Here is a 15,763-nt window from a genome sequence, read left to right on the forward strand (position 1 = left end):
AATAAGTGCTCTTAACCACTGAACCATCTCTCTAGCCTTTTATACAAGTTTTTAAGGAGCTGAAGAGATGGTAGTTAAGAACACTTGTTCTTGCAGATGTCCTAGGTTCAATTCCCACACCTACTTGGCACCTTACAACTGTCTGTAACTCCAGTTCCAGGGAATCTGATGCCCTCTTCTGACCTCCATATGTACCAGGTGTGCACATGGCACACAGATAGACACACAGGCAAACACTCATACACATAAAATAAACTTTAAAAAAGGGTCTTTGGGAACTTGAGAAATAACTCAGGGATTAAGAGCACTTGTTGCTCTTACAGAGGACCCAGATGGTGGCTCATAGCCATCCATAACTCAAGTTCCAGAGGATCTGAAACCTTCTGAGTTCCACAGGACCAGGCCCGTGCATGTTACACATACTTGCAAGCAAAACATTTATACATATACCATAAAATAAAATCTATAAAAAATTGTTTTTAAAGTTTTTCATAAATGTTCCTTAGCCACATTGAATCAACAACAGGAAACTCAAAACTTGTATTAATTATATCATAGTCAAATATGACATAGTCATCTTTTTTAGGTGTACAGTTGGACCAAATTCTAAGACTTTATCTCTTTAGCTAGGATTTTTGGTAGTTTTGTTTTAAAGATTTGTGTGTATGCTCTTGTGTCTTGAGTGTATTGCACATGTGATCAGGTACATCTGTGCACACATGTAGAGGCCATCAGGGAACGTTAGGTTCCTCTTCTAGCACTCTCCGCCTGTTTTTTTTAGACAGATTTCTCTTGAATCTAGGGCTCACGTTTTCTTGGCCTAGCTGGAAGTCAACAAGCCCCAGTGCTCCTCCTGTCTCTGCGTGGTTCAGAACTGGGGTCACAATGCCTGTATGAGACATTGTATCCTGAGATTCAAGCCCTGATCCTCATGGTTGTGTAGAAAGCACTCGTAACTGCTGAGCCATCTCTCTGGCCCCACAGCTAGGCACTGCCCTTATATTTTGCATAACCTACATAGAGGGCAGCTACAGGTACCAACAGGTACCCCAGGGCGTTTTCTTTGCCTGCTTGGTGGCTTTTCTGATTTACCAGATCAGGAGCTCAGAACACAAGCATTCCGATCTGACTCCCCTCACCAGTCACTGAGATAATCACTGTACTCCCTGCAGACAGGCAGGCTGTCCTTCTTAATAATCTGTGCAATCCACCACTGTTTATTTATCCAAACCCAACTGCTTGATGGGCCTCAGGGTTGTCCTTCACCACAAGGAGCACTGCCCAGGAAATCTCATTTTCTGAGACAATGATATCCACCCTCTGCTCTGTCTTTCCTTTCATCCCTCAGAGTCCTGCGGGCTCTGAACTTGGCTAGTCCACAGCCTCTAGCCGCTGTAGTCAGAGTATGCCCTCCTAATGTCTCACAAGGGGATTACATTTCAGTGTGTTAACCCTTGGGGGACACACTCAAACCATAGTGGGCAGAGCCACTTACTGTATGCGGCTAATGCTGCTGAAGAAATGAAATTTTAATTTAATTGCATTAATTTAAATCACCATATTTGAAGAATATGAGGGGAGGAGGGGTGTCTTAGAGTTTTTATTGCTGTGAAGAGACACCATGACCATGGCAACTCTTCTTTTTTTGTTTTGTTTTGTTTTGAGACAGGGTTTCTCTGTGTAACAGTCCTGGCTGTCCCAGAACTCGCTTTAAAGACTAGGTTGGCCTTGAACTCATAGAGGTCCTCGTGTTTCTGCCTCCTGAGTGCTGGGATTAAACACACGTGCCACCATCTCCAAGCTACCATGGCAACTCTTATAAAGTAAAACTTTTAATTGAGGAGGCTCACTTACAATTTCAGAGGTTCAGTTCACTATCATCGTGGTGAGGAGCATGGCGGCATGCAGGCAGATGTGGTGCTGGAGGAACAGCTGAGAGTTATACATTTTGCAGGCAACAGGAAGTCAACTGACTGTCACTCTGAAGTGGGAAGCTTGCACAAAAGAGACCTCAAACCCACCCCCACAGTGACACATTTCCTCCAACAAGGCCATGCCTCCTAGTAGTGCCACACCCTTTGGGCACCATTTTCTTTCAAACTGCCACAGTGAGTGTAGTCTATGAAGTGGCCAAGCGGCTAGACTCTGGGTACCTCTTTGAAAACTTAGGGAGGTGAAACAGAGCTACCCAGGAAGAGGAAAAAATGGCCACTAATAGAACAGGGGGGAAAACAGGAGAACTGGACGTTTACCCAGAAAAAGCAGGCAAGCAGCTTGTCAGATGCTGCTTCAGGTGAAGACAGAGACTGAAGGACGGTTATGTGAAGCTAGTAACATGTCCCACTCCGGCGACAGAAGTTACTTCCTGAAATTAGCTTATGATGAAATGGCCAGATGACATCAGAAGTCAGCATGAGATTCTACTTTGTCACCTGCACATTTAAAGGGACAGCAGCTTTGAAATGCATGGTCCTGACACCTGGGAGAGCAGGCATTCTGCTGGATTGTTGGTGTGATGGCATATGTGAAATGACCTGGAGAGCTTTCTCACAAAAATAATAATACATTTTTGAGACAGGTTCTTACTGTGAAGCTTTTTCTAGCATAGAACTTGGTATGTTTACCAGATTAATCTCGAACTCACAGAGATCCGCCCACCTCTGCCTCCCAAGTGCTGGATTAAAGGCGTGCACCTTCATGCCCAATTTCTAAATTTTTAAAAATGATTAGATGTTTTTAATATGTATGAGTGTTTGCCTGTATGTGCGTGCACTTCATGTATGCCTGGTGCCCACATGAGGCCAGAAGAGGATGCTGGATCCTCTGAAACTGGAGTTGCAGTGATTGTGAGCCACTGTGTAGGTTCTGGGAACCTGGGTCCCCCATGAAAACAGCACCTGTACAATGTGGGGACTACAAGATGGCAAAGGAATCTGCTGCCAGACCTGATGACCTGAGTTGAATTCCCCAGATCCCAGAAGTGGAAGGAGAGAAGTGGTTCCTGCAAGTTGTCCTCTGACAGCCACATACATGTTTCATGGGTACAGGAGTGCATTTGTCCACACACGTATAGGCACAGAAGAGTGTATACAGAATGCTTTGTGTTTGTGCTTCAAAATGCCACGTGGGGGCACACACAGATGAGCACCAGTGGTCACCTCTGTAGGAATGCTGGGGGATGGACACAGTAGAGTCAGGGATGGCACAGCTAAAGAGTCAGAGTGAGGAGAAGTGTCTCCAGCATGTTGTGTTTCTGCTGTGTACTTGCCTTTATCTACTCAAAACAGTTTGGAGTGTCTTTAACTGTTACTGTTTGGTTGGTTGGCATTTAAATGTGTGTGTGTGTGTGTGTGTGTGTGTGTGTGTGTGTGTGTGTGTGTGTGTGTGTGTACGTGTACAGGGTTCAGAGGACAACTTGCAGGAGACTGCTCTCTTCTTCTCCCATGTAGGTTCTGGGTATTGAACCTAGGCCTCCCTTTGGCCCAGTGACCCAATCTCCTTGGCTCTGATTTATTTTAAACACTGTCTCACTATAGAGCCTGGTTGGCCTGGAATCACTACATAGACTAGATTCTCCAGATTCCTATACCTCCCAAGTGCCAGTATGCCTCACAGGCACTACCACATATAACGTCAAAGATGTATCTTACAAATAAGATCTTGTAAGACCTTTTCAAGTGTGTGCAGTGCACTGCGGGTCGACACATTGCTTGGCCAGGTGGTTCTGTGTGTTTATGGTGTTAAGAATAGAACCCTGAACTTGTACATGCTGGGATAGCCCCAGCCTCTGGCTGGAGTTTTAAATGAAGTTTATTTTAGTAGATGAATTTAGTGCCAGGAGAGATGGCTCAGCAGTTAAGAGCCCTGGCTGCTCCTCCAGAGGACCTGGGTTCAATTCCCAGCACCCATATGATGGCTCACAGCTGTCTGTAAGTCTGGTTCCAGAGGATCTGACATCTTTTTCTGCCTCCATGGGCACAGACATCTATGCAGCCCAAACATCTGTGCATATAATTAAATATATTTAATTAATTATCAATTAATTAAATATAATTAAATAAAATCATAAAGAAATTTAGTAAAGGCAAGATTTTATGTCTCAAGTCCCATAAAAGTGTCATAATTGGTCCTCCAACTAGTTAACTGCAAAATAACTACCTCTTCATATCTTCAGACTTACATACTGTCCAATGGAGAGTTTCTGTAATTAGAGACCATCTGAACTTATTGCAATAGCTACACTATCGGCTTCTGTTTCCATGAAGTCCTATAAGAACAACTTCTGTCTTGGTTTGCTTGTTTCAAGGTATTTTAGAAAGATACAAGGAAACCCAAAGAGGAAATGTACACTGTGTTTTCCATAGTCTACACATAAGCATGTGTATCTTGATTATTTGGTTTGGAGCCCTGACTTCCAAAATGGATCCTTCTGTTTGATGTAGTTTTTAAATAAAGTGCTGTAACACAAAAAAGAAAAGACAAACTTTAATAACTGAAAATATGTTGTTATGCCTGCTGAAAGGGCTGATAGGAAATGTTTTCTTTTATGATGAAGCCATTTTGAAACAACTTAGTGCCATCCAGATGAAACCAGTGTCCAGCTGTATACTTGTTATTGCCAAAGAATACAGAAGCGGATTACATTGTTAATTTATGTGTCCAGTATTTTTAATTTTATTTATTTATTTAATGTATATGAATGTTTTATCTGCACATATGCCTTTATCCCAGAGGGGCATCAGATCCCACTCTAGATGGTTGTGAGCCACCCTGTGGTTGCTGTGACTCAGGACCTCTGGAAGAGCAGCCAGCGCTCTCAATCTCTGAACCGTCTCTCCAGCTTATGCCCTGTTCTTTCATGTAATCATCACAGCATAGGGCACCCCAGTATAACTGTAATCTTACAGGGTGCTCGGAGTCCTTGACAGGGGCCACAGTAAACAGCACTGTGACTCAGTGCTCGACACAGGGCTGTGTTTGAAGGAGACTGTGGTGCGGGCGTGAATGCTGCTTGTTGAGAGCATTGCAGTACAGCACTCTGTAGACTCTTGAATATAAAAGAATATTTTTGCATTTGGTTCCAGCAAACACCATTGTGCTATTCTGAAATCCCCAGCACAGAAATAAGACATCCGCTCATAAGGAGAAAGCAAATCACTATTCAGCATTTCCTTCTGTTTCCTGCCAATTTGAGATAATTAAAACTTTTTTTAAACCCTTTATTCTGCTTTAATTCTGCTTCCTTCACCAAAAAAACGGGGGAAGGGGACTTAGAAATTGAAACTGTGCATATAATAACAAATCTTTGCCCCCTTTTTATGTCTTAGCCTGTGATATTCTCTCTCTGTCTTCATCATCACAGGCCTCAGGATATCATCGTGTTTGTTATTGGAGGAGCCACCTATGAAGAGGCGCTGACAGTTTACAACCTGAACCGCACCACTCCTGGAGTGAGGATCGTTCTGGGAGGGACAACGATACACAACACCAAAAGGTAAAGCCTGTCTCGGTCCTACAGCTCTCTCCCTGTCCCAGGGGCTATGTGCAAAGTCCCCGTGTCTTGGGAAGACTGGTGACCAAACTGCAGTAAACCAGAATGCTTTGAGAAGGTTACGTCTGTGAGCTGAGGAACTGATTGTGAGGTGCCAGCCACGCTGGACTACTCACAACCAACCAGACAGGCACCTTGGAAATGGCTGAACCTGGCATTGGGTGTGTCTGTTTTGTTGGCTTTGTTCAGTGTGTATTAGGGAGAAGACTACAAAGACAAGCTAAGAGTCTATCTTAAGTCCTATCTATCAGGAAATGCAGAACAGAAGCAAGGAAGTAAGACACTAGAGAGAGAGAAAAGAACTATAGATTCTTCAAATGTCTCAAAACGAAGAGAACATTCAAGCAGGGCCTCAAATAAAGCCTGAGTATAGGAAGGGAGAGCACGCTCTGTTGACAGCTCTCTCCAGGGGCTGTAGGCAGCATGCACAGACTCAGGGCCTGCGTTCCGGAATGTGTGCAGCAAAGTGAACAGTTGGATTCTCTACTACGAGTGTGGAGGGCTGGGCTGTGGAGCTGAGGAATTATTATTCTTATGTAAGAAAATGGAAATATTGAAGTTTTAACTAGCAGAATTACAGGAAACTTATATTGTTTTAGAAAAGCTAACTTGGCGGTAAGGGGAGAAAGACTCCTCGAGAAGTAGGGCAGGGCAGGACGGTTGGATTTGGCGGTGGGCCTGAGAGGGTCTGTGCTGAGACTTGGGTTTAGGTAGCTGGGGTCATGAAAAATACTTATATGTTCTTTCATTGCATATCATCTTTTATTTTTAAACGTAATTTTGCCTTTCTTATGGAAGTAATGTACATATACTCTGAGAGGTTTTTTTGGGTTTTGTTGTTGTTTAGTTCAGAAAGTATACAGAGAAGGAAAAGCCCCACAGCCCAACCACTTAAATCGATGTCCTTATGACATTTCTTCCAAGTCTGTGTGAAAAGGCCCCATTGCAATTCTGCTTTAAACCTGTCTATTCTAGTTTGATATAAATACTGTTAGTTTTTATTGTTATCATTATAACATCATTATCCATTGACAGATTTTTGAAAGAAGGGGCTGCTTGGATTTTTGTTGTTTTTGTTTTGAAAATCTGATTAAAGCTGTGCCCCTCCACCGCCCAGTGCTGCCTGAGTTTTAGCTGTAGTTTTCTCTTAACTCTTTTTGTTAGTGTCCAGAACATGCTGACACACACATTTTTTAGTGTGTGTAAATTGCCAGTTAATGTCTTTGCCCACTTAACCATTAAGGTATTCTTTTTATTTTTCTTAACCATCTTAAACTTTCTGTATGTATAATTAAGAACATTAAGCCGGGTGGTGGTGTCGCACACCTTTAATCCCAGCACTCGGGAGGCAGAGGCAGGCGGATCTCTGTGAGTTCGAGGCCAGCCTGGTCTACAGAGTGAGTTCCAAGACAGCCAGGGCTGTTACATAGAAAAACCCTGTCTTCAAAAACAAAGTTCCAGGACTGCACTGTAGTTGTTATGGAAGGGCACCAGCAGGCCAGAGCATGGCAAGCATGGCCCCAGCCTGGCAGACATGGTGCCCACAGGTTTTGCCTTTTACCTTTCTCTGCCTTGCTAAGCTGTTAGACTTCATTTCTGAGACAAAACACCAAGTCCAACAATCCAAATTCATTATTTGGCTAATGTGTCCAATGAGGACTTACCAATTTACCCTAGAATAGGCTACCCTCTTTTTTTCCTTAAAAACCTACTCCTGGAGGTGGGAGGTCCTTGGACTTCCCACAGGGCAGGGAACCCTGATTGCTCTTTGGGCTGACGAGGGAGGGGGACTTGATTGGGGAGGGGAGGGAAATGGGAGGCGGTAGTGGGGAAGAGACAGAAATCTTAATAAATAAATAAAAATTTAAAAAAAACTACTCCTGGAAACAAAACAAAACAAACCTGCTTTTTCTTGCTAGCTTGCTAGTGCTTGCTGCTGCTGCTGCTTTTGCAGTCACACTCCCTGCCCCACCTCCATCCCTTCCCCTCCCGAGTAATAAATCTCCTTTGTGCTGAGACTTTGGTATCTGGGTGTGTTCTGTGCCGATTCCAGGATGCTAGCCTCCCTTATAGTTACTGTTTTAATTTTTATGTAATTAAGCTACCAGTGATTTTTGCCTTTGATGTTATGTTTAGAAAGTTCTTTCCCAACTAAGTTTATAAATGCTAACATTTCTCATTACTTTTAGAACTCATGTTTAAACTTGTATCTTAATAATGTCTCATAATTTTAAGCTATACAGAGTAACCCTGTCTCAAAAACAAAAAATAAATAAGTAAGTAGGTAATCTATCAGAATTTTGTTTTGGTTTAAACCGCCTGGTGGACTTTTACAGCAGTCATACAGTGTTTTATATTTTCCTCTGCTCTGCTCCTCTGGGCGCTAGCTGGCCAGATGCTGAACAGCTCCCTCAGTTCTGCTGGTGTCTGTCCACCTAGTGTAGACTCACGAACTGAGGCCCAGTCTCACAGGACTGCCCACTTAGAGGCCAGCCACAGCCCTCTAGGTGTGGTTGCTTGTTAGAGCTGTATGCGAGCTCGGGAAACCACTCCACTCACATTTACTAAAGTGCGGGGCAAGGGGAATGGGCAGCGTGAGTACACTGCACTCAGCAACCTGAGAGATGTTTGAACCTTGGCGTTAGAGGAGTTTGTGGGGTTCCATTCTGTGAACATGATGTGAACATGACTAAGTTACTGCCCGTTAGCGACTGCGACGCTCGAGGCGAGCTCATGCTGCCAGTTCCAAGCCTCTGACCACGGGCCGAGGCCGTAAGAATAGCTTCATGAAGCAGAGCACTCAGGAAATGCAAGGGTTGCAGGAGCTCCGTGCCAAGAATGGGGACAAAGACATCTTTCTATGGTGCCACATGCATGTCATTACATACAGAAGTCATCTCAGTGAAATATCACACGAACTACACCCCTGTGACCAGGGTCTTCAGAAAGGCCCCTCGTGCCCCTGCTCACAACCCTCTGCACGTCATCACTGCTTGTGGAATTTCTGTTGCCATAAATTGATTTTGCCTAATCATAAAAGATACTTGTTATCCAGGCATGGCGGAACACACTTTTAATCCCAGCACTTGGGAAACAGAGGCAGGCAAATCTCTGTGAGTTCAAGGCCAGCCTGGTCTGCAGGTTCAGACCAAAAGGGCTACAGGATGAGACCTTGTATCAAAAACGAAATAAAATTTTTAAAAGAAGATAAATGAAAAAAATAAATATAGAGACTAAACGTTTTAGGGCCTTGTGTTATAAGCCCTCTACCACTGAACTACACCCCACCCATAGAACGACACCCTGATTTCATAGAGCCATACTTCATTCCCATAGAGCTCCACCCTGCTCCCATAGAGCTCTGCCCCACTCCCATAGAGCTCCGCCCCACTCCCATAGAGCTCCACCCCACTCCCATAGAGCTCCGCCCCACTCCCATAGAGCTCCACCCCACTCCCATAGAGCTCCGCCCCACTCCCATAGAGCTCCACCCCACTCCCATAGAGCTCCGCCCCACTCCCATAGAGCTCCACCCCACTCCCATAGAGCTCCGCCCCACTCCCATAGAGCTCTGCCCCACTCCCATAGGCCCAAACTGATCAGTTTGACTCAACATTCCTCCCAAATAGATTTACCTACAGACTTGTCCCTCTTCTTCATCTAGTTTGCTTCTTTCATTCTGGCCTTCTCTTTGATACAGTTTTCTTTTAACTAGGAAACACCCTTTTTCCTTTTGCCAGTCACCTTGATATGGCTAAAAATGTGTTACTTCAGCTCAATTTAGAATTCTGGGCTGAGGACTGGAGAGATGGTTCAGCAGTACTTGCTGTGTTTCCAGAAGACCCAGGTTCAGATCCCAGAACCTACATCAGGTGACTCATAACTAGTTATAACTCCAGCTCCAGGAGATCCAACAATCTCTTCTGACTTTTGAGGGCCAACATACATACAAATAAAAATAAGAATTGTAAACAGGACACCGGAGATGGCTCAGTGATTAAGAGCCCTGGTTACCCTTCCAAAGGACCTGGATTTAATTCCCAGCACCCACATGGAGTTCACAACTGTCTGTAACTCCAGTTCCAGTGGATCTGACATCTTCACACATACATATGCAGGAAAAACACCAATGCACTTAAAAAAAATAAATTATTAAAAAAAATAATTGTAGGCAGAAGTTTCTGCCCTGCCTGGTCCTGCAACAGCCATTCAGTCCCAAATAAACACACAGAGGCTTATATTGATTATAAACTGGTTGGCCTATTGCTCAGGCTTATTTCTAACTACCTCATACAACTGAAATTAACCCATAATTCTTAATTCATAAGGCTTAGTACTTTTTATCAGTAAGGCATTCTCATCTTGCTTCTTCTGTGACTGGCTTGCAACTGCATCTCTGCCTTTCCTCTTCCCAGAATTCTCCTAGTCTGGTTGCTCCACCTTTACTTCCTGCCTGGCTACTGGCCAATCAGTGTTTTATTAAAGCAATACAAGTGACAAATCTTTACAGTGTACAAGAGCATTATCCCACAGCAAAGAATGAATCTTTCTAGGAAGAGAGGGGGAGTTCTTAATTTAAAAAGGATTCCAGGGATGATAGTTTTTGTCCAGCATTTAAAAGTCAGTAGGACAGTTTTCACTTCTTTCTTTCAACAAATAGTCTTTCAGGTTGGCCGTGCTGGCACACTCCTTTTCATCCCCAGTTTTTCAATAGAGTTCTCTGTGTAACAGCCCTAGCTGTCCTGTAACTAGCCTTTGTAGACCAGGCTGGTCTTGAATTCAAAGAGATCCACCTGCCTCTGCCTCCCAAGTGCTGGGATTAAAGGTGTGCGCCATCACCACCCAGCTGTGGCATCTCTGTGGTAGAGGCAGGTGGATTTCTGTGAGTTTGAGACCAGCCTGGTCTACAGAGCCAGTTTCAGGCCAGTTTTAGGACATCATAGAGAGAGACTGAATCAAAAACAGAAAAAATCTTTTCTCACTATGATTGTTAATTGTTTTTCATTTGAAGACAATCTTCTGATTCTTCCCCTGTTCCCCACCACCACCACCACCAAGACAGGGTCTCTATGTGTAGCTCTGGCTGTCCTGGAACTCACTCTGTAGACCAGGCTGGCCTCAAACTCAGAGATCCACCTGGCTCTGCCTCCTGAGATAGGGAATTAAAGAAGTGTGCCACAACCACCTGGCTTCTTCTGATTCTTTTAAAAGATTATCCTTTTTTATCTTAGGTTTTCTAGTTTTAATATTTTGCATGTAAATATTTTTACATATGTTACTTTTTATAAACTTTATGTTTGGCATAATTTCTGGAAAAATTCTAGTCACATTTCTTCGAATGTTACCACTCTTTCACCCTCTGTGGTCTGTCCTTCTGGAACTCCCGCAAAGTATGTGTTGGACCCTCATGCCTCTTAACCTCTGTTTTTCAGTGTCTCTTACCTCTGTTGCTTGCTTCTGTATGAATTTTTCAGATCAGTATTCCAGCACAGGCACTCGCTCTGTAGCTCTGTGGACTCTGTGTTTACTGTCTCCCTTGAATTTTAATTTAGAATAGTATGTTATACTTTAAGTTATGTTTGTTTCTTTTTCAAATTTGCCTTACTTTTGCAAATGTCTTCCTTCTCATGCTTTCAAGTCCTTCGTTTCGTTCAAGTCCTATAATTTTTTAAATTAAAATTTATATGACTTCTTCTTCCTTTCAGCCCCTCCCATGCACCCTACACCCTCTCAAATTAATGACCTCCTTTTTCTTCAATTGCTGTTGTTACATATGTGTGTGTATGAATGTGTATGTATATATATATACATACACACATCCATATATGGGTACAAGGATAAATTTTAGAATGCAGTTAGGAATTAAGTCCTTCTGTAATCTGAAGTGCATGGAAGAAAAGAGCCAGCTGATGTTCAAGCATCCCAGTTACCATTTGAGGACACAGAACTTTCAAGCCTCCATTCTAATTCCGTTTCTCACAGAAGCTTTCTTCCTGCCCATGCCCTTGTGTAGCATTTATACATAAATATTACATATTATAAAAACATACATACTAAAGTGTGGCCGTGATCTTGTTTCAGAATGCTGGCATATCACCTGTCTGGCTCACACTCTCTCCATCTGATGTCTGATTACTTTTCAGTTTCCTCCTATTTATTTATTTATTGGAACAGAACCTCACCATTATCCCTGTCCCCCTGTTTCTGCTTCCCGAGTACTGAAACTAAAGGGAAGAGTAACCACCCCATCTCCTCTTGCTTTTTAAGCATTTAGATACGTGCTTAAGTATGCTTGTAATTTTCTCTTGCCTTTCTATGTTTTGTTGTAAGAGAATCTTTATATATTCTGCCTTAAGTGCAGGAATGGAAATGTCCATGAATTAACAGTTAGGTTCTGAGGAGCATATAAAATAGTTATGACATTATATTTCATTTTCAAATTTTTAGATGATATTGTTTTGAAAGGTAGCCTTGCATCCAAAAATGATTAACAAGTTTGATACCTAGTTCAGTGGCTAATGAGGTAAACTTGAATAGTTTTTGACATAGAAGTGACTGTCACAGTCATTTCGTTTAGGTTTTTCCTTTGCTGCTGATAAAAACAATGATGCATTTAATTACTGAGCACACCCCATATGCTAGGGACAATACTGAGTATTCTATGTATGTCCATTAACCCTGGCATATACCACATCAGAGCAGTTCATTAACAAGAGAGAGACAAAGACCGAGAGATTGAGATTAGAAATCAGAGCCCATGTGCAATTCTCTCATAAGTATCTCTCAAATGTCTCTGACCATGTATTGTTCCTAATATTTCAAAATCTAGGTAAAAAGGGTTTTTGTTAGTGCTTGCTGGCAGCCATGTAGTGTTTTATCTTCTTGATTCAAATAAGTTCTCTAAGTATATTAAGATAATCTTTTGCCTTTAATATATTCTAATCTCATTGTTCAAAATACGGCCTTTAAACACTTTAAATGTTCTTTCTGAGAATTATTTCTACTGAGTCTGTATAGCTACATGACCTAAGAAAATAGCACCTTCCCTTTAACTTGAAATATCAGAAGTATAAAGTTAAACATCTACATCTCATTTTAATTTTTAATTATTATTTATTTATTTATTAAAGATTTCTGTCTCTTCCCTGCCACCGCCTCCCATATCCCTCCCCCTCCCCCTACATCTCATTTTAAAGATAAGAAAAATTACAAAGAATTATATATGCACATCCTAGTAAAATAGTCCTACCAAATATAAATAAAAATGCATATTTTAGATGTTTGACTATAGTACTTTGAATAAAATTTCACTTTACTGTTTAAAAAAAGAAAAACTAATTTAAATTTTTCATAAGATAGTGTCAGTTACTAAGCAAATGATCTTTTGTGTGTGTGAAATCAAGAAATAAGAGCCCCCAATGGTGTTTTGTAGAGCAGGACTTAAAACCAATCAGAAAGTGATTGGCTACTCCTGTGACATCTGTGCCACTATTACACCAGTGGTCATGTTGGCGATTTTTGGCTGCTAGAAGAGGAAGGGTCAATTTTTAAGAGTGTGGCCCTGATAAGTCAACCCCACTCCGATGGAAGGCTATCCTACCAAGAATATTTGGGCAGCACAATTTGGCCTTGATGTGAAGGTGTGGGAAGGGAAAAAGGGTGTATCTGAGACAAGTTAGGAGAGGGAGGATGAGTATGATTAAAATATAGTGCATGAAATTCTCAAAGAACTAATAAGAGAAGAGAAAAATCCTCTAGGCCTGCCTGACTGCAGCTAACTTTGTTATTCCCTTGTCTGACTGATAACGGATAAACTCAACATTTACATAGAGTGGACAGCTTAGAAACAGAAGGCCAAAAATCTTGGACAGGATTGTTTACTGGCTCCTGACCAATGACACTTTTAGGAGGAGAGACTTGCTATGACAACTGCCAAACTAAGAGGGGAAATATTAGTGTTTATGATATATAATTATCCAATATTAGATCTTTATAGTTTGCTCTTATAGATATATAGCCTGCAACCAGTAAATGGTGAAATATATCATTAATAATAAAAAAGAAATTATCAATTGTATTCTCAAAGGCTATCCTTACAAGGGTTAAGTAATTGGAAGTAATATAAAAAATTCAGCTTTCGGGCTGGAGAGATGGCTCAGCTGTTAAGAGCATTGCCTGCTCTTCCAAAGGTCCTGAGTTAAATTCCCGGCAACCACATGGTGGCTCACAACCATCTGTAATGGGGTCTGGTGCCCTCTTCTGGCCTGCAGGCATACACACAGACAGAATATTGTATACATGATAAATAAATAAATAAATAAATATTTAAAAAAATTCAGCTTTCAGTGGAAAGGCTGGATCCTCATGATGAGCGGACAATACCTAGGCACCACTAAATTGTTAAGTAGTCCAATGCTCCTTTTGTTGTTTTCTTTCCAGTCAGGTCTCACTGTATTGCTCAGATTGGTCCTAAACTTCTGGGTTCAAGCAATCCTCCTGCCTCAGCCTCAAGAATAGCTGAGTATATGGCCCACTGACTTTCCATCTCTTAAACCATTGACTCTGAGGGCTGGGGATGCTGCCTGGGGCCAGAGCCTATGCATAGCATTCAGGGGGCCTGAGGAAGGGACACTCCCAGACTCTCCCTCAGAGAGATGCTCGTATTTTATGAGGGAAACAACATTTTAGGTACAGACAGTACCGTTCGTGAGCGTGCAATGCAGACTTTAGTATGGGGAGAGTAAGTTGAGTAATTTGTTTCTGTAATTGCTAGGGTTCAGTTCTGACGGTTGTTGTTATCCGCTGTGAGCTGCACGGTTACTTAAGAGAAGCCCACAGGACCAAATGACGTGCAGCCGTGGTCCTAAGACTCTGCAGCACGGTATTGTTTTGAGAAACGATGGAGATTAGAAAGCAGTCTACTTTTAGATATGCCATAATGAGTGCCCTCCTGTTATAGTCAGAATGGTGGAAGAGATGGTATGCACTGCCTCCCAGGGATCTGAAATAGAGTGCCCCGGTAAACAGGAAGTCACATCCTGTGTCTTGTGAGCGCGGTATGTCGAGACAGACTGGGAAATAATTCTTGTGGAATTTCTATGGATACAGGTCACTCGGTTCTCTTATCTTTGCCATCTTAAATAAAATCTAAGCTTACCACAGATTTATTCTGCAGATGAATCTTAGAAATGCCACTTACTACAGCATGCGTAAATCACCACGGTTTAGGATCAAGAGGGAGCTACCTAATGTACATGGATCAAGATTGATCTGCTTTTTAAAAAAATCACAGGCTCCTTTACCCTTCTCATGGCAAATTTAATAACTGTCTTCTGTAAATTGAAATTAAATCTTAGTGTGAACACTGGCAAACCATAGAAATGTCAGGCATGGTGGCACACACCTGTGACCCCAGCCCCTCAGGAAGCAGAGGCAGAGAACTTGGAGTTTGAGCCCAGCCTGGGATCCTGTCTCAGGAAAAGAAGAATAGAAAACAAACCTTTCCTTCCTCCCTAGGGCATTTCCGGAATTAACATAATCTTTGGTGACTGGAATCTTTTTGTTTGGGTTCTGCAGATTTGGAGCATGGGCAGTGCTGAGAATTAGACCAGCCCTGCACATCCTCGAGAAACAGTGTGTCCCTGTATGTATCTGGTCTTTGGGGTTTTGTTGCTGGTTTGGCTTAGTTTTTAACACAGGGCCTTGAGTAAGTTTCTTCATTTTAAGCCAGAAGGTACCTGGAAATATATGTGACACCACACCCCTCACCATTTTCATTCTGAAACAACCTGGGGGTCACTCTGTACCTTGAGAATGACCTTCCTACCTATGCCTCCCCAGTACAGAATGTACGCCATGCCGGCGGTCTCCTTTAGGGCTTAAACAGAAGTTATGTTAGTTCAATGTAAAATTCATGTTGCCATTCAAATGTATCATTTAAGTGGCCTTTGTCTGATTTTTTTTTCTTTTTTAAAAAAAGTTTTCCAGACAGGAGCCATTAGCTGCTGCTACCGTGGCAGCTCAGACACAAATAACCAAGAGGGAACCATATTAAAAATAATGATTTATTCTGGGTGGTGGTGGCACATCCCAGCACTAGGGAAGCAGAGGCAGGCAGATCTCTATGAATTCAAGACCAGCCTGGTCTACAGAGTAAGTTCCAGGACAGCCAGGGCTTCACAGAGAAACCCTGTCTTGGAAAAATAATAATAA

The 15,763-nt window shown here is 42.4% G+C and overlaps 1 protein-coding gene across 2 annotated transcripts in view; it reads left to right on the forward strand.

Annotated features, from left to right (window-relative positions):
* Vps45 (vacuolar protein sorting 45 homolog) overlaps positions 1–15,763 on the forward strand; it is a 62,742-nt gene that overhangs the window by 34,932 nt on the left and 12,047 nt on the right. For both annotated transcript variants that reach the window (XR_007589065.1, XM_050124599.1), the window contains one exon: positions 5,363–5,494. Coding sequence is in view for 1 of the 2 variants with exons in the window: in XM_050124599.1 (XP_049980556.1) it covers positions 5,363–5,494 (132 nt within the window). In the remaining variant the exon portion in view is untranslated. The remainder of the gene's footprint in view (positions 1–5,362; positions 5,495–15,763) is intronic.

Source organism: Alexandromys fortis, unplaced genomic scaffold, assembly GCF_014885135.2.
Source record: "Alexandromys fortis isolate MF-2015 unplaced genomic scaffold, M_Fortis_MF-2015_v1.1 scaffold_218, whole genome shotgun sequence".
NCBI lineage: Eukaryota > Metazoa > Chordata > Mammalia > Rodentia > Cricetidae > Alexandromys > Alexandromys fortis.